The following is a 19,597-nucleotide window of genomic DNA, read 5'->3' on the forward strand; positions in this document are numbered from 1 at the left end:
CTGTTCATCAGCCAGTTTAACAGAGTTCCGTTCTATATATGGTGCAGGATCATTGTTTATTGGAACATTATTATTAGGTCATTAAAACACAGATGTGAAGCATGTGGTGATCTGTGTTTTCTAAGTACCGTACACGTACGTATTTTCAGCTTTTGAAATGTTAAACACCTGGGACAAACTGAAAAATTACTTTTCAACTTTTAAGTTATGTATCTCTCCATTTCAGCATAGATCAGCTCTCACCACAATTTTGAAAAATGGTAACTTACAGTTCCACTTGAGGAATTAGTGTCAAAACCTCTAACAAATGCATGCAACAAAATGTACCAAAGCTTTTGTAAGTTCACAATACAATCCACAAATATACAAGACTGTGCAAAAGTTTTAGGCACTTGTGAAAAATGTTGTATAGTGAAAATATTTTCAAAAGTAATGCCATAAATACTTTTGATTGATCAATTATCCTCGTACAACGTGCCGTAAACATAACAAAACTACATCTGGACACAGTTTTTTTAAGGTTCTTGAAACAGAAACAGATAGGATGTTTCAAGCATCTTGGATAATTCGCACACAGATCTTTTATGTGCTTAGGCTGTCTCTATTACTTCTGTCTTTTCATGTAATCCCAGACTAACTCAATGTTCAGTGGGGGGATCTGTGGGGGTACATGCACTCTGCTGCAGGGCTCCCTGTTCCTCTATTCTATTCTATTCGCAAAAGAAATGTTTGGGAATCTAAAATCTATATTTTCTATTAACACACAAAAGTAGAAGATAAAAATAACCATGAGAACCACGTACAGACCAATGTTTTTTGTGAAAAATCTTGTGTGCCTAAGACTTATTCACAGTACTGTACATAGTTCATTTAAATATGCAATTTATTCCACATGTAAATCCCAAGTATTTTTAGTATCTGCGCTCCTGTTTGCAAACCACTGCTTACGCAAATGAGGGTGTGACTAAGATGCTGCACAATCCCAGAAGGCTCACCTGTTTTTGTCATTGAGGCGGGAGACCTCCTGGGTCTGTTCAAAGAGCTGCTTCTCCAGCCGGTGAGCACTGAGAGAGTGTTCCAGCAGCTGGATCTCCAGACGACTGGTTTGGTTCAGCACCTGCAAACATGACAGACAAGCGGAAAGAGAATTTACTTTCAGAATATTTGAAGATATGGGAGAATGATGGCAATTTTCTTGTCCAACTATAATATTTTTCATCTTAGCTTAAATGTAGATGTACAGGATAGTTTTTTTTTTTGTTTTTGTTTTTTGCAAGAGAATGGTGTTGTAGTTAAAAGTAGTACCAGATGTTGAAATGCTTGCAAAATTGCCTACAACTTTATCCAAGCACTGTGCTTGCAGTAGTATTGTTGTAAATAAATGCATTTTAATCAATATCAATCAGGTATACTGGAAGCCGCAGTTAAGCCTCCGAAAAGTTACACATAGGCGGTGTCTTGTTTGGAAGGCTGCATGCTAGGTAGGACGCGTCCTTTGAAGGCTGCAGTATACCTAGTGTTCTCCTTTAAACAAGCCTCATTTTAACGAGATGGCCTTCTTAGGACAAAAGGAAACAGAATGTAACATGGTTGCTATGACAGAACGCCACTCTTTAACAAGCACGAGCACTCTGAGTGAAAAGGGAGCAAAGTCCCTATAGAAGGGAATGTATGAGGTACATTTTAGGACAGTTATTATGATGTAAAGAGAAAAGAAAATAGATTTTACAGGTGTACTTTTATTCTAATGCATTATTTTAATTAGATATTAATATAATTATACATATTCTATAATCTGCACCCATCTACTGAAGTACTTAAATTTAGGAATTAACATTACTTGCGTTTGAACATCATATTTATGGGCAAATTGGCATTTTTTTTTTTGACATTTCAGTTGAAGCAAAGAATTTTTGGGTTATGTGTGCCCACGAAGGATACACCTCACGCATCCTCCGAATTCCCTTGAAAGTAGGTCGCATTTAAAGGCTGCATTCAAAGTGTCCTACTCACTTTTCTGAAATGAGACAGCCTCGATGACCTTAGCGGCCGACAAATGCGACCTCGGAGGACACGGCCTTCCAAACGAGACACAGCCATAGATCATGAGTAGGTGATTATCCCATCATTCCTGTTTCTTCAGACAACTGCGTGTTGTTGTTGTTTTTTTTAAGTAACTCTAACACAACAAACATATACTCTGACAAAAGCAGTGAAAATATTTGTTCAGGCTGTACTATGATGTTCAATGAACTGCTGACAATAGATTAAAAGACACAATGAAAGCAAAAACATATTAGTGTGAAATAATCACTCTAATTTGAGAGGATAAACACTATGTCTGTTTTAGTTGGGTTGTTTTCACTGTCGCTCTTATTCTCTTCCAACACTACTTAACATGACCACTTAACCCTACCTCTGTTGGCCAATGCTTGGACTCAATTATGAATTCAGATAAGTGAAGAAAAAAAAAACACACACACACACACATACACACAGACACAATATTTAGAATGGCAAGTGTTACTTTGAGTGTCAATTGTGATACACTGAGGCCTAATTTTTCCACTCACTGAACTGTGCCAGGGTAAATATTGAGGTCCTGGGAGATCATTTGTATGCAAGTCACGAATACAAATTATTGAGCAGTTTGTGTATTATAACAAATTTATTTGCACAAATAATGGCATGAAAGGTGAAGTGATCCCACTTTTCATTGTTGCTTGTCTTGCCTATGTGGGCAAGTGAAAAATGGCAAATTTTTTAGACAACTGCTTAAGGTAAGAGCAGATTACGTTTTGAAGCACAACACAGTTTCAGGTATGACTGTGTGTAATCTACAGTATGTTGTGGAACAAAGCGGGAAAGTCTCTTCAAGTAATGCTAACCACAGACTTTACACATAATCAAAAACTATCATTCTTAAAACCCATTTTAATTAGCCACCTACAATTTTATGTCATGACTGAACAGCTCTAAACAGTGGTGTTATTTATTTCTCTAGATGCTGTCAGACTCATTTGATTAGCCTCACCTGTGTCTCCACATCTGTCAATTTACGTGTGTTCTCTGCTGATTGGCTTAGAAGATTGGTTCCTATCTCCAGCATGGTGGCTGTCTGGGTGTGAATGACACTCCGTTCCATCTCTGATCGCACGTTCTCCTGAATATAGTTCTCCAGCTGTAAACATGACAGAAGACACTTCAGGAAACATTCACCAATATATCCATCTATTACACTTGTTATCCACAGACCAAAAGACCTTTCAATATTGGGAGACATGAAAGTATGCACATCTAAATTGGGGGTGTTTCTCAATGTGCGCTCTTATGTGTTCTTCCATTCTCATGGACTTGTTCAACGTCATCATACACTGCCGAAGTTCAATTCCAATACTCAAGGAATTAAGTACTGAGAATGCATAAAATTACACATATATGTTCTTTATCAGACCAAATATCATGGATGCATCAGAATGTTACTTGAGGAAAATAACCAATTTAAAGTCCTAAAAGACATAACGGCACTACGGTGGAAGACGAAGGACATTTATTGTTGTGTTTTTCACTCAAATCTTTCCCGGTGTAAGCTCTCGAAAGACTAACGGCTTGTGAGAGTCGTCGTTCTCCAACAACATACATTTGTTTGTTGGGAATCATTTTAATAAAGTAATAAACACATGGAGGAAACAAGTGTTAACAGAAGATTGCAGACCATTTCAAAGCTTGCAAAAGATGTGTTCAATGTCCTCCTTTCCTTCCAAGTTCGTTCTTTCAAGACAGCGTCGCAAGAGTATGCAAGACCATTCTGTACATTCTTAGCATTGAGAAACACTCAAGGTTTGGCTGGCTAGCGTGGCCCAGTTAGCCCCTGCTGGAAGATTTGGTAACTACAACTGGACAAGCATTTTTCTTAATTGACAGCCATTCAAAAGTAGTCATGTATTGTGACAAAATATGTTTTTATCAATCCAATATCAATTCCTTACTGCAGATATTTCAGTAAATTGTAGATGTTTTTTTTTTTTTGTTTTGTTTTTTTTCAGTGCCCGAAATTTTTGGAAGTCCCTTAATAGTGTGAAACTGACTATTTATGTATGGATATTAAAATTATTTTGTGTCTGCTGCCTTTCATGTCACAGCACCAGATAGTCACATGTGAAGGGCTTGGGACTATGCACATTCTTGTTGTGGCATCAGCCAAACAGCTTTCAGTTCCAGAGTCACAGATTGCAGATTAGTCACAAGGTATTTCTGACCCAGTTGACTTGATCAAAAAAGCTTGTGGTGCCCATGAGCAAAGATGGAGTCCTGCACCAGGCAAACAACGGCCATTGATATGAATGGGAATGCTAACGGATAGATTTCTCCAGGTATTACATTTACATTAATTCATTTAGCAGATGCTTTTATCCAAAGAAACGTACTAATGAGGAATACCGCTAAAGCGATTCATCCTAAGGAGGTATCAGACCTCCAGAATCAAAACAGCCTTAATGAATTGAGCAAAGGAACATATACAGCCAACAAATTTTTTTTTATATTTTTCTCAAAGAAAGCTAAAAGGAGGATTATTTTTGCATCCCATTCATCATCTTAGTAACAATATTACGTAATCTTCAATTTTATATAATATCAGTGTATGAGAAGTTTGCCAACAACTTGAAATAGCTCAACAATAAAGCATTTACAATTTATGGTTGGAGTTCAACATTAAAACATTGCATGAACAATCAATCAAACTGCAATACTTGACTCTCTGTGGACAAACTGTCTTCAGTGCTCATTGTACAATCCTAATGAGGCAATCCAAACATCCCCTCATCCATCTACAGTGCCACTGAATGCAGCCAAATTATGTCAGCACACAGAGACTGTGACACATAGTGTGCTTCATATCATATGCCCAATACATGCCATCTTTCAGCCATGGCTACCAACATGCTGAAAAAACGGCATGAGTGCACTCTGGTAAACCATGATTTGTTCATAATTCATCATAGGCTGTGATATGAAGACAGGCAAAAATAAATAAATAAAGATCATTGCCATTAATGTGAACTATAAAATCGATGCACCAGGCGTCTGAGAATAATAAACAGATTTCATATTGAGGTGACCTTTTTAAACAATGACAAATGGAAGATAAATCCAGACACATCTCCACTGTATTGTGTAATGCTGTGCATGTCCCAGTACTTTATTTCATTTTTCCACAATTAATTTTTGCCAGTCTATAAGTGAGTGAGTTTTCGGCAAACTAATGTGGCTTTGATTAAACCACTTTTAATCTTGCTATTTAGCAGCATTCAATACTGAACATTCAAAGTCTTTTAATTGAGTTTAATAACCAGCCATACAAAATGAAACACTATTAAAAAGTGATCAAGTCTTTTTGTAATATTCCATATTCTGGAAAAAAAAAAAGACTTGCAATTAAAAAGGGCAAAACATTACAATAATGGATTTAAATTTATTGCATTATTAATAAATTGGATTAATTAACTGTTAACAGCATCACATTTAATGCCAAAAAATACAGTTAACACATTTACCTAATTTTATATTCTTCTCTTCTCTGTGATTTCTAAAGACTGGTCAGACCAATTGTGACACACACACAAACATAAAAATTAGTTAGAAAAACACCCATAAATGTTACATGACAACATCAATGGTGTTTCACTTATATTCTACTCTTGTTGAGGTTTGATGAGAACAAATTCAGCCATACATGTAGTGAAAATGACTTTACTTTCATTATTTACAAGGAGGGAATGAAGACCTATACCAAGAAAGACTGAAACACCTGTGTTCTCTCCCCAAGTGGTATCTGGAGTATTGAACTCACTCACTGAAAGCTTTGTCCTTGCAAATGTTCCAGGAATTTTAGTCTGGACAAGATCTCAGAGGATTTGTAAAAAAAAAATTAGGTCACTTAAGTTATACAGAAGTAAACGGTTTTATGTTTAAGATGCTCTCAATGTGTTGATAGTTCTGTATAATAAGACTTAAGTCTATCCAAATGTTCAAAACATTACATGTGAATATTTTGCTAAGGCGATCACCCGCAAGACAGCTTGAACAGAACAAGAATTAAATTTGAGTGATCCTCAACTTCCTAAAACCCACCCTTCTTTCTTTCTATGTGTTTCTTTCTCTCTTCGTATTTCTGTCTCTCACTCTCTTTTTTAGAGGGTATGTCAGTGTATCTTGGCCGATTTAAACTGGTGGAGAAGGGGCTGCATAAGCAAGCAGAAACAAGAGCTGAGATTTGTCTGAAGATATTATTCTGGATTAGAACACAGTTTTAAAAAGGGATTGAGTAGCCAAAAAACTAAAATTTTCTGGGTACTCACCATGTACCATCCACATAAAGATATGTTCCTGTCTGATATAGAGGTGATTTTTTTTTTCACATCTAAAACTTGAGCCAGAACAAATGTTGACTTTTTTTGGTTTGTTGTGCCAATGCTATGAAACAAGAAAAAGGCTAATATATTGTGAAACAACATGGATTTATTATTATGACTGTATACAATCAAAATGCTTGCAGGAGCAACCCAAACATTCTCGCTTTCTTTGAGTTGAATATATGAGTTTCTGTGTGTACAATTTTATGCAGTTTAGTCATGTGAACTCTCTGAAAGATTTAGCATATTAATGTGGGTATGCCATGTTGATAGGATATTGGTCATAACAGACTCTGCTACACTGCTGCTGCTGCTGCTGCTGCTGTAGAGCAAAAACTGATACACAGATATACTGAGTTAAGTATGTGGACATGATTGAAGACATGCTCATTCAAGCATGCTGCACAAATAGACATAAATACAATCCTTCTGTAGCAGATCTGGGCAAGTGGAGCTGGGATGGAGGGCTTTATTTATTTATTTATTTATATATATTTTTTGTATTTGTTACTGCAAATATTTCACAGATTGGATATCAATTCCTAATAAAAATTTTTGATATGTTGTACTCTATCAGAAAAAGAACTTGGAAAGATCACTGGTATGTATGGGAGAAATTGTGATGCTGAATTTGGTGGGTGTAGGAATACATAGAGTATTGCCTGTTAGTGTACTTAAAAATGCACTTGTCCATTGTCCAATGCAGCCTAAAGGTTTTTTATTTTTTTTAATGATCTGAGCTGATGAAGCACAATTTATGATTGTTGTCAGATTTGATTGCAGAGTTGAAATACGGCACAAAGAGTTTTGGAGATTTTGTTCTTTTCACATTTTAAGTCAGGAGCTGTACATGTATCCCGCTTGTATCTAATAGAAGGACAGACTAAAGCTGCCAAGAAGCTTTATGAACATTTAGTGAACTGACTTGACTTAAAGTGATTTTGACTCAGCGCATTCATTGTCTCTTAATACAGTATGTCATATTGAATAGCAGATTCTATGGTATAATGCTCAATTTATTGTGTTTTTCTCATTTCTGAGTGATATGATTTGGAAACTTTGATTTTATTGGTGGCAGTAGTATGTTGTATTTTATCGATTTTAATTTGTCATGACCATGTGATATGACATGAAATTTCAATCTCGTGACATGATGCACATTAATCATGTCAGGTGCACATTACACAATGTGATTTTGATCTAAGATGGCAGCACGGTAGTGGTCTGTTTGCTGGAATTAGCATAACAGAGATGTGGTCTGAGTAGCCGAGGTGGGGGCGGGGCTCCGACCGGTACGCGCCTGGGATATTTGTGTAAACAAGATCAAGCCCGTTCGCCCCTCTCGTTGCAAAGTCAACATAATGATGGAATTTAGGGAGCACTGTCTTGAGATTCGCATGGTTGAAATCTACGGCGACAATAAACAGTCCATCAGGGTGAGCGTTCTGCAGTTCACTAATAGCCCCATACAGTTCACCGAGCGCTTCCTTAGCATTAGCGCTGGAGGGAATGTAAACTCCGGTTATAATAACAGTGGTGAATTCCCATGGTAAATAAAAACGTCTGCATCTAACAGTCACAAGCTCCACCAGCGATGAGCAGTAACTACAGTCTAGCATATAGTTATTGTACCATTCCTTGTTGATGTAAACCCACAAGCCACCACCGCAAGTCTTACCGCACAGAGCTGCATTTCTGTCAGCACAAATTTAGGCGAGCCCATCTAGCTGAATGGCGGCGTCCGGAACTTTGTCACTGAGCCACGTTTCCATGAAAACAAAGACGCAGCAGTCTCTAAGCTCACGCTGCATTGTCTGCTGGAGTCAGATGTAGTCCAGTTTATTATCCACGGCCAGCTAGGTTTTGTTTTTAGCCTAGCACCGGCATCAGGACTCCACAGCAAGCTGAGTTTGCATGGCTTCTCCTGCAGATCATCATGCAGCTTGGTTGTTGCATGAATCTTCTAATTTAGCAGTGTCTGGTGATGGTAGACATGAAAACCGGTTTCTCCGATGTCCATGTGCTGTAAAAGTCGGTCTAAGTGACAAAAATAGCACTATTTTGGATCCGGAGTGGCCGCTGCATGCTACAGCGCCGCCATCTGTCCAGCAGGAGACATCTCTGCTCTTCAGGACTGTTTTGAATGTACTGACTGGCACATGTTCAGGGAGGCTGCAACATATGGTGACTCTACCAACTTGGAGGAATACACAGCATCAGGGACCAGCCACATCAGCAAGTGCATTGATGATCTCACCTTCTCCAAGACCATCACCACACGCTCCAACCAGAAGCCATGGATGACTGCGGAGGTGTGTGCGTTGCTGAGGACCAGAGACTCTGCCTTCAGAGCAGGCGACAAGGATGCCCTAAGAACAGCGAGGGCCAAACTGTCCCTGGCCATCAGAGAGGCAAAGCATGCACATGCCCAGAGAATCCATAGTCACTTCCAGGACAGCGGTGACACACAGCGCATGTGACAGGGCATCCAGGTCATCACCAACTACAGGACAACATCAGTTGCCTGTGACAAAGATGCCTCCCTTCCAGATGCGCTGAACGACTTCTACGCTTGGTTTGAAGTGCAGAACGACGTGGTGGCGTGGAAGACCACCCCTCCTCCCAACGACCAGGTGCTCTGTCTTACCACGGTTGATGTGAGGAAAACTCTACGTAGAGTCAACCCACGGAAGGCTGCTGGACCAGACAACATTCCTGGAAGAGTGCTCAGAGGATGTGCAGACCAGCTGGCAGATGTTCTTACCGACATCTTCAACATCTCTCTGAGCAGCGCCATCGTTCCAATGTGCTTCAAGGCCACCACATCGTCCCCATGCCAAAGAACTCTTCAGTGTCCTGCCTCAATGACTACCGTCCCGTTGCACTCACACCCATCATCATGAAGTGCTTCGAGAGACTCGTCATGAGGCACATTAAGACCCAGCTTCCCCCCTTACTAGACCCACTGCAGTTTGCGTATCGTCCCAACCGTTCAACAGACGACGCCATCGCCACCACCCTCCATCTGGCCCTCACCCACCTAGATAAAAAGGACACATGTGTTTGAATGCTGTTCATAGACTTCAGCTCAGCATTCAGCACAATCATTCCTCAGCACCTGATTGGAAAGATGAACCTGCTGGGCCTGGACACCTCCCTCTGCAACTGGATCCTTGACTTCCTGACTGGGAGATCTGTCAGACCGGATCGGGAACAGCATCTCCACCACCACCACACTGAGCACTGGGGCCCCCCAGGGCTGTGTGCTCAGTCCACTGCTGTTCACTCTACTGACTCACGACTGTCCAGCAATCCACAGCTCGAACCACATCATTAAGTTCGCAGATGACATGACCGTGGTGGGTCTCATCAGCAAGAACGACGAGTCAGCATACAGAGAGGAGTTAATGGACTGGTGTAGAGCTAACAACCTGCCTATGAATGTGGACAAAACAAAAGAGATGTTTGTTGACTTTAGGAGAGCACAGAGTGACTGCTCTCCACTGAACATCGGCGGCTCCTCTGTGGAGATCGTCAAAAGCACCAAATTCCTTGGTGTTCACCTGGCGGAGAACCTTACCTGGTCCATCAACACCAGCTCTATTTCCATGAAAGCCCAGCAGCGTCTCTACTTTCTTCGAAGGCTGAGGAAAGCACATCTCCCACCCCCATCCTCACTGCATTCTACAGAGGGACTACTGAGAGCATCCTGAGCAGCTGCATCATGTCTCTCTTCCCTCCATCAAAGATATTTACAAAAAACACTGCATCCGCAAAGCAACCAGCATTGTGGATGACACCACACACCCTCACACAAACTCTTCACCCTCCTGCCATCTGGCAAGAGGTACCGTAGCATTCGGGCCCTCACAACCAGACTGTGTAACAGCTTCTTCCCCCAAGACTCCAGACTCCTAAATACTCAGAGACTGGACTGACACACACACAAACGTGTCCTGAGTTGCACTTTAATTATTGTCACTTTTTACCTGGCTGCTACCTCAATAACTGCTATGTCCATAAAACAATATTTCATAGTATGTTATGTTTACATTTGGCATTTTTAGAAACTGTCATCTTTTTGCACTACTGTGTACTGGTCGGCTCCTGTGCCTATTGTCCTGTTAATTTTTAGTAATTTATGGTACTGTCCCGTACTTTTTGCACACGTTTGCATGTGTACTTTATATAGGTATGTTATTTAGTCTGTGTAGTCTCATGTGGTTCTGTGTTTGTCCTATGTTGTTTTATGTAGCACCATGGTCCTGGAGGAATGTTGTCTCGTTTCACTGTGTACTGTACTAACTGTATATGGTTGAACGACATTGAAAACCACTTGACTTGACTTGAGAAGGTGTAAGCCGATCATGCCGGACTTGAAGTGCATGCCAGTTCGAAATTTGATCTGACTTTAGATGGCGACACCACCACAATAACTTTCAAATGAATAATTTTTTTGTTTTTTATATACCAAATTCAAACATCTGTCCAGGGCCCAAAATGAAACTTTTATCCCAGCAGCCAAGGTGGATGGTTGATGCCAGTCAGGTTTCTTACCGGTCATATTTTTCAAATGTTTTATATAAATATACAAAAACGTTGATTTTACAGACACGAGAGACAAATCAAAAATACTGTAAGCATGTATAAAATAGTACCAATACTTGCCGATACTGATACCTGTTTTTGTTTTTCTTCTGAAATCCATATCAACAGTTTATTTCAATGTTATCATCAAAATTGTGTCTAAAAAAATTATATAATTAAACTTTAATCAAATGAAAATAGAACAATTAATTTTCAATAATTGCATTCGGAACCTCACAGCACAATCCAAAATACAACTTTGGAGTTATTTATGTCAAATAAAGCAACACATTCTCACACCCCAACTCGTCACATACGGACGCTCGGGCAGGACCCCTTGGCGTCGCTTATCGTTGCGCCGGGTGTACCTTTGGCGTCATTTTACGACGCGTCCGGTTTTGCAACGTATAAAAACCAGTTGGAGGGCCATTGTAGCCTATTCCTTTTTATTTTTATTTATTGCGGTCTCGACTGTCGACCCGTTCGCGGCGTGAGCTTACCCTAGACGTGAAATTTCAACGCTACAACGCTCCGGTTCAGAGATACGTAGAATGGCGTCATTTCACGACGCGTCCGGGTTTTGAAACATCAAAAAACAGTTGGAGGGCCATTGTAGCCTATTCCTTTTTATTTTTATTTATTGCGGTCTCGACTCTCGACCCGTTCACGGCGTGAGCTTTTACCCAAGACGTGAAATTTCAACGCCACAACGCTCCGGTTCAGAGATACATAGAAGTCTATCGGACTACCCCGCGCGTTGAAAAACGACGCCAAAGGTATACCCGGCGCGTCAATAAGCGACAAAACCGCCCGGAGCGTCCGTATGTGACGAGTCGGGGTGAGAATGTGTTGAATAAAGAGCTGCATAACAGAGCATCATATGTGGCAGATATTGCTTAACTGTTCTAGAGAATGTTGTGTGTGAAATTCCTAGGAGATTAGCAGTTACAGAAATACTCAAACCAGCCCTTCTGGCACCAACAATCATGCCATGGTCCAAATCACTGAGATCCCATTTTTCTCCTTTCTGATGGTTGATATGAGCATTAACTGAACCTCCTGACCCATATCTGTATGATTTTATGCACTGCTGCCATACGATTGGCTGATTGGGTTATCAGATTATATATTATATATTAGATTATCGCATGGATGATTGTTGGTGCCAGAAGGGCTGGTTTGAGTATTTCTGTAATTTAGGGATTTTTACACACAACAGTCTCTAGAATTTACTCAGAATGGTGCCAAAAAACAAAAAGTATCCAGTGAGCAGCAGTTCTGTGAATGGAAATGTCTTGTTGATGAGAGAGGTCAACAGAGAATGGCCAGACTGGTTTGAACTGACAAAGTCTACAGTAACTTGCAGTGAGAATAATATAATATCAGAATGCTATTCTGAGATGCGGGTTGGCGCTGTTTTGGCAGCACGAGGGGGACCTACACAATATTAGGCTGGTGGTTTTAATGTTGTGATTGATCAGTGTATATATACTCTATATATCTCATTAAATCTCGGTCTTTGTGGTTTAGTAATCACACAATGAGATAAGATGATTTTAATTTGTACAGAATGACGATCGTACGTCAGATGGTATCAGAGCATTTTTACGATCATGAGTACGTCATGAGCTGCTAAATAAGACTTTCGCTGAATAGCGGGAAAAGCTAATGAGAGCCGTTTCATGTAAAGACCTGCAACCTTACTGACTGAAGACCTACAGAGAACATTGATGACAAAACTGGAACATGTTACATTATTTTACAAGCTGACACAAACTGACAAAGCATCTGCCAGAGTGGCTGGGATATGACACCGCAAAATTCTCCAGCCAAATGGAAAATTAACCTCCATTTGGTGCTTGACAGGTGTTCATTTCGGACCCTGAATATCCACTTTGTCTGCAATAAAAAAAAAAACATTGCACAATCTTCTGTGAATGATGTACTATAGGTTAAACAACACGACGGGAAACACAAAGTGTCTGGCTTGATGGCTCTATTTTTAGCTCCTCCTCCGTGGCAACCATCAAGTCTTGATGATCGATAAGGAGAGGCATAGTTCAAGTCGAACACACCTATAATCTTGTGTAATAATCTTATGAAAACAAATGTGTAAGTGGCCTGTGAATTGTTCTGTAACGTAGTGTGTGGGCTTCCTGCAAACTGCAGCACTGTGAAACAAACATAAAACATGATATTATTTGTCATATTTTCTCTCTCTCTCTCTCTTCAGAATGCTATCTTAATAATCAGCTTATTAGTTTTATGCCCTAGTATGAATCGCATTTCATTCTCATATAATCAATTAACAGGTTGCCATCTGGTTGTGATTGTAAATCTAAGGCAACTAATTGAACAAACTTGCTTAGGGGATCTAAGGGGACTTCTGTGCTGAAGTATTAGTATAATATGATTCATAAAAGTCCAGGAGAGATGACAGAGAAACAGAGCATGGTCGGCAAATGTAGGAGACCTACACTGCGCAAAGGCAAAATGCAGTAACAACACTTTCCAAAATGAGCTATGACCAAAATTGTGCTCTAAGTCTGTAATCTGTCCCATGACTGACAGGTTTGCATAACTATATCAGATTCAGAGGAAATGGAGTGTGAAAACCACAGTAATGCACACTAAAAGCAAGTAACTTTGAAACCATGTTTTAGTGTTGGCATAATTACTGCATTTTTTTTTCGTAGGACAATACAATTGTAGAAGATACTAGGATTTACACAAAATTTCCTATTCATTTAGCTTAAAACAGCATAAACATCTTCCATTATTGACCACCCACATGATTAAAAGTGATTCAAAGGAGTCCTGGATGCTAAACAAAAATATCCCCTTCAAAATGTACTGGAATGTCCCTGTAATCTGTAGCACAAATGTCATTTTGGATGCTCTTCCCCTCTCATTGCAATTTCATTGATGAACACGCAGGACTAGCTTGTGTTTTCTTTTGGGGGGCTCTGGGAGACCATGGGGGTCAGATAATCATATGAGAGTATGGTGTGTGTGTGATACGAATAGACGTCTCATGTGTGGCCTCTGTCCAGACAGTCTACTAATGCATATTTAAAGCAGATCCTCTAAGGTGCTGAAAACCCAGTACAATCCACTCAGCAGCAGGCTAGAGGTCAACACTCTTCAATGCTCAGGAAGCTGTTGCTCCTAATGTGCATTGAACTCAACGACCAGCGAGGGAGTGGGATAATAATTTATACAACATTTGGCCTGCTGGTGAAAGAGTGCATATAGTCATGTCAAGACGCTCGGTCTGGGCTGCTTTTTAATGGTTTGACATAGTAGTCGGTTTTGATTTTTCTATACATTCTACTGTCCAGATTGTGTGGATCTTGTGCCAGATATATGGACTGTAAAATGTAAAGTGAGCCCACAAGGATTTCTGGTGCACACACAGCACTATGCCTCCTCCATCTCCATGTATATGGACAGACCTAAGGAGAGGCATCAATAAGGAGACAGACTTCCCAGAGAGCCTATAGTCTGGGTGAGAAACCCTGGCTGGAATACCTTGAGACATGTAACACAGAGGCCTGAAAAGAGCCATGTGGTACTCAGCAAAGAATGAGTTCTCAACTGGTTATGCATCAAGATTCACATTTTACATTGGACATCAAGCGGCCACCCAACACAGTAGCACAAATGTTTGTACAAGATGTCAACAAAAATGTATGTAGATTTATGAACTCTCATGTTGTACCAATTCCAATTGAATACATATTTTAATATATTCTTAATAAAATGTAAAGTGTTTATTTATTGTGGGATTAACTATCCCTTAAACCCGTTGGGCCCAAAAATTGAAAAAGGTTGATTTACCACCCAATATTGTATTAGAATTAGCCATATTACCTATAAGTGACAAATTAATTTGTGCCCCCAAAAAAAAGAGATTTATCTTTGATGTCAATAACAAAAGACTGGGGAAGTGATGTCTTCTCTCTTTTAAAAGTTTATAATACTAAACTATCCTAATGATGTATGATTATATGGTTATTTTTTATTGTATACATGCATTTAGCATTGTTTTATCCCTACTGTCTATGTTCTTTATCAAAACAGATCTGGAGCCCACAAGTTGAGAATTACTTTATGTGAAAATCTGATGAGAGTTTTTTGTTATTGCTGTCCAGAGAACCTAACTGCACATAGTGATTTGATGAGTAATGACCTTCTCATTGAAAACAGTGGCACATAGATAAACATACTCAATTCAGTTGAATTAGGAAATGGTGGTGCCAGAATGTTATCAGACTTCAAAAATGACCTTCACTGCAAAAACAAAATGTTCTCACTGATCCACACAATAATTTGAAGGGTTTAACTGTTGGTCTCTTTTAAAAGAGCAATATCACTGTCAAGCAGCAAGTTGCAAAGATAACTCTGAATTATCTTTGTCACAAACAAAATCAATTCTTCTGTTTTTATGAGAAAGCTTTTGCACTTAAAGATGATAGATAGACATGAATTTAGCCCTAAATGGAGCCTAAATCCTTGTCTTTTCCATCAGGTTTTACATGCACATGGGAATCATGGCTTCTCAGTGATCTTAAAACACACTTTTAGGTACTGGCAAAACTGTCAGACAGACTTAAATGATCTGTGCATCCAGGAAATCTTGCATAATCATGTTCAAGATTTAGCATGTTATTAGAGGAAGAGACTTTTCCTTTTTTTAATTTCAGTACCCTTGTGAGTCACAAATTGTAGTGTATCTGCACTGGGACACATAAATAATGTACATAAACTAAAAATACCTGCTCACCAGCATATGTCGTGTTTTGTTTTGTTGAGAAATATGGCTATACTTGTCCCAACAAAAAGGCCACAATCAAACAAGCACTAATCAGCATAAACTAAATGGACTTAGCTTGTCTTTTCAGAAAGGATGAGAGAGACAAACACATTAAATAACATTTAGTTGGATGTCATTAAGTCATAACCAACCCATTTTCATGACAATTCATAATAATTAGTATGAGATGGCAAAATCGTAGGAAAATGGAGGACTTTTACTCGAATAGAGAAAAATAAACAAACCAATAAACAATTTTATTTTAAACCCAATCCTAAACATAACCATTATTTTAATAGGAAAACCAATTTACCACAGAAAAAATAAAACATCTGGGTTTGGAGACAAGGAAATCATGTTACAGGTTATTGGCAAATATCATAATTTGTTATATGCATTGTAAAAAGTAAATATGGAATGAATTACCAGTTTTGTTCAAAGATGTTTCCTTCCTTAAAATAAAGTTTTAAATAAAAAGTTACTCTTTCTATGAAGCCCATATTTGTAATGCATTGCAAAGTCATTATAATGCAGTCATAATGTCTCATAATTTGTTTTATTATATGTTATAACTTGTCATAAATAAATGTAACTACCGTTAAAATACATTATAATATTTTACTTATTCATACTTATACCTAAAAGAGTATAATGCATTATAAACAATAGACATCCAATTTTATACTAAAAATTTGTACTGTAATGTAACATACAGTATATATTAGGTATCATAAAAGTGCTGTCTACAAAAGCAGCATAGTGTAAACAGTTTGGCATGGATCATATACCATTATAAGTGGTCTTGACCTGCTTTAAGTAGAATTACAAAAGCAATGTCTTAAATAGTCATAATATTACCTTGTAATATACAATATATTACAAGTCAATCTTATGTAATGGAAGTTATAGCCAAATGAACAGAATACAAAAAAAAAACACACTTTCTTGTTGTAAATTTTGAGCCAGGAAGAATTTTTTTTTAAAGCTACAAGGTCAAAACATATTTAATGACTTGTAATATCTTATAACCAAGAAACCAAATTTTGGATTGATGTTAATAAGAAAACATTGCTTTTGTCACTTTACTTAAAGCAGTCCTATATATATATATATATATATATATATATATATATATATATATATATATATATATATACACTGCAAATAGATATTATACATTGTATTTTCTACAGATAAAATGTTATGTTGGTCATGTTATAATGTATTTTATTCTAAGGATCTATAACTATGAATAGGTGAGTATTATAATCTATTTTAATTGTGGTTACAATTATTTATGAGAATTTACAGCATATGACACTTTACGGATGCATTATAAATATGGGCATCATAGAAAGTGTAACCCTGATGGTTGATTAGTTGGTCTCTATTGGACTAAAAGTCGTACCTTTGATTATGATTTCGCCATCTCGCTCCAGTTGTTGTAGTCATGAGACAATGATGTCATTACCTTCTGTAGCCACTGTGTGTTGTTCTCTGTGGCACTCTCTAGACTCTCTAACTTCCTTTCCTGCCAGGTGGGTTCAGCTTGTGAAGACTCAGGTGGCAAGGGTGAGTCCCGTAGGAGGAAGTTGGTCTCCTGGAAGTCCCCAACAGGCCGACACTGCTCCACCTCTGGCAGGATAAAAGTGTAGCTGCAGGGGCCATGCTGCACCTGGTGCTGCCTTCTTTCCGAGCCAATCACCATGACTTCTGCCACTGCCAGGTACCACAGAAACAACAGCCGGACCATTCCAGGAAAGGTTGATGGTAGGAGAAGATATAATTCAAGGATGAAATGGTGTAGGCACTCCTATGGAAGCAGGTTGGATGAGAGAGCTTCAATGGGATTACAACTTGTCCAGACTTTTGTAAAGTTAGTTACAGTTCTGCTCCTCAGCTTCTTCTTTTAGTTTTTCTTAGCTTGAAGGGTCGCTCCAGGGAGATCTTTTTTTACAACAGTACACTTGCAGCACTGTTTGCCAAATAAATTCAGTGAATTTAAAAGCAACACTATCCAGATGACAGCCTGGAGAAGGGAGATTGTTTCCTAGACCATGCTCACTCTATGTTCAGGACAGCTCAGAATGAGAAACATGCTGAAAGTACCTTCTCTGTTTATTTACCCTGTGAATTATTTTCAGTTTCCTACTCTATTCTTGTCTATTCTGTTCTGATTCACTCAACTGACTGTCCAAGGTTTGAAGCCTTGAGTTTAGGGACCACTGGACCCAGTGCCAAAGCTTTTTAAGGACTGAGTCTAACATCCCTTATTTTGACACAAAATCACTCACCCCCTCCTTCATTCCCTCTCTCTCTCTCTCTCTCTCTCTCTCTCTCTCTCTCTCTCTCTATCTCTCATTCTCTTTTGCTTGCTCTCTCTTTAATTCTGACTTTTTCTTCCCCCTTCCCTCTCACAGGAGTTTGAGGTGGAAGATGCAAAAAAAAAAACAGAGAACATTCTCTTTTCATTAGCCCCCTCCTTCTCTCGTGGTCTTTCCTCTCTCTCTTCATTCTACCCCCTGCAATCTCTCCCTCACAGCAGGCCGCAATTGCAGCAATGATATACGAGTCCACACTTGCAATCCTAGACATTAAATGGAAGATGGCTGACATGGAAGGTGATCTAATTCATATTCATAGTTATTCATAAATGGGTGATATTTTTATAAATTGCATATTATTGTATATGTGGATAGATTTAAAAAAAAATGTATATTAATTTGATAACATTTTTAATGTCCCATGGTTGAGGTCATTTCAAATGTAAGTGATGTTTGAAGAAAACAGACAAAACAATCAAGGTAAATATCACTTATGAGCAGTTCTGGGTAAGTTACTTAAAAATAGCAATCCACTACAAATCATTATTAATTATATAATTATCATTATTTCTCTAAAATTATAATCAGATTACTTTACTAATTATTTAATTGTAATCACATTACTACTTCAAACTAAAACACTTTTCCGCTCAGCAAATTCAAAATAATCAAGTCACACTCTGCACTTCACATTTCTCCTTCACAAACAATGACCTGTCATGGGGCCATAATTCATTTAAACTACATTAATAATATATTAGAAATAAGCATAACCCTTTAATTTACTTTTTTACTACTAAGTAATTAGACTAAAGTAACTGATTACTTTGTAACTGGATGACACACAACACTGCTTATGAGCAGAATATTTTTATTGTGCTTCATTTCCAATCAGGCTGCAGTTTTGCCAAATTATTCAAAAAGTGTTAACAAAAATATTTAATTTTGTGTATATATGATACAGAAAATGTTCGCTATTAAGTTATCTTTAGTAAGACAAAGTTGTTGGCTATTTTGTTATGTTATTTGAGATGGTGGTGTAAATAATATTGTGGTGGGAATTTACATGACTTTCAGAAAAAATTGTGTACATTTCCAGTGATGCATGTATTTGCACTTTTGGACATTGATAAAAGATCAATAAAAAATTTAAATAAATAGTGAGAGCATGACAAAAATTTGAATAGGACTTTACTTTCTAAAAGTTCACAGCGCTAAAATGTGCCAGGTTGAAGAAACCCTCACGTACGTACAATTTAGAAATTTAAAAATCATTACAAATCCTATAAAGACTGGTCCGAACTGAAGGCTAAATTTATTTATAAATTAAATTCAGATGGGATTAATGAAAGTGAAGTAATTTGCACTTTTTGTATGGCTGAATACAATTAAAGGGTTAGTTCACCCAAAAATGAAAATGATCCCATAATTTACTCACCCTCAAGCCATCCTAGGTG

The 19,597-nt window shown here is 38.3% G+C and overlaps 1 protein-coding gene across 1 annotated transcript in view; it reads right to left on the reverse strand.

Annotated features, from left to right (window-relative positions):
• LOC127619982 (angiopoietin-2-like) overlaps positions 1-18,014 on the reverse strand; it is a 36,788-nt gene extending 18,774 nt beyond the window's left edge. Inside the window, exons 1-3 of the mRNA XM_052093026.1 lie at positions 17,288-18,014; positions 3,035-3,181; positions 996-1,117 (exon numbers count right to left, since the gene is read on the reverse strand). Coding sequence (XP_051948986.1) covers positions 996-1,117; positions 3,035-3,181; positions 17,288-17,569 — 551 coding nt within the window. The 5' untranslated portion in view covers positions 17,570-18,014. The remainder of the gene's footprint in view (positions 1-995; positions 1,118-3,034; positions 3,182-17,287) is intronic.
• Positions 18,015-19,597: the final 1,583 nt, after the last annotated feature.

The sequence above is a fragment of the Xyrauchen texanus genome, chromosome 26 (genome assembly GCF_025860055.1).
Source record: "Xyrauchen texanus isolate HMW12.3.18 chromosome 26, RBS_HiC_50CHRs, whole genome shotgun sequence".
NCBI lineage: Eukaryota > Metazoa > Chordata > Actinopteri > Cypriniformes > Catostomidae > Xyrauchen > Xyrauchen texanus.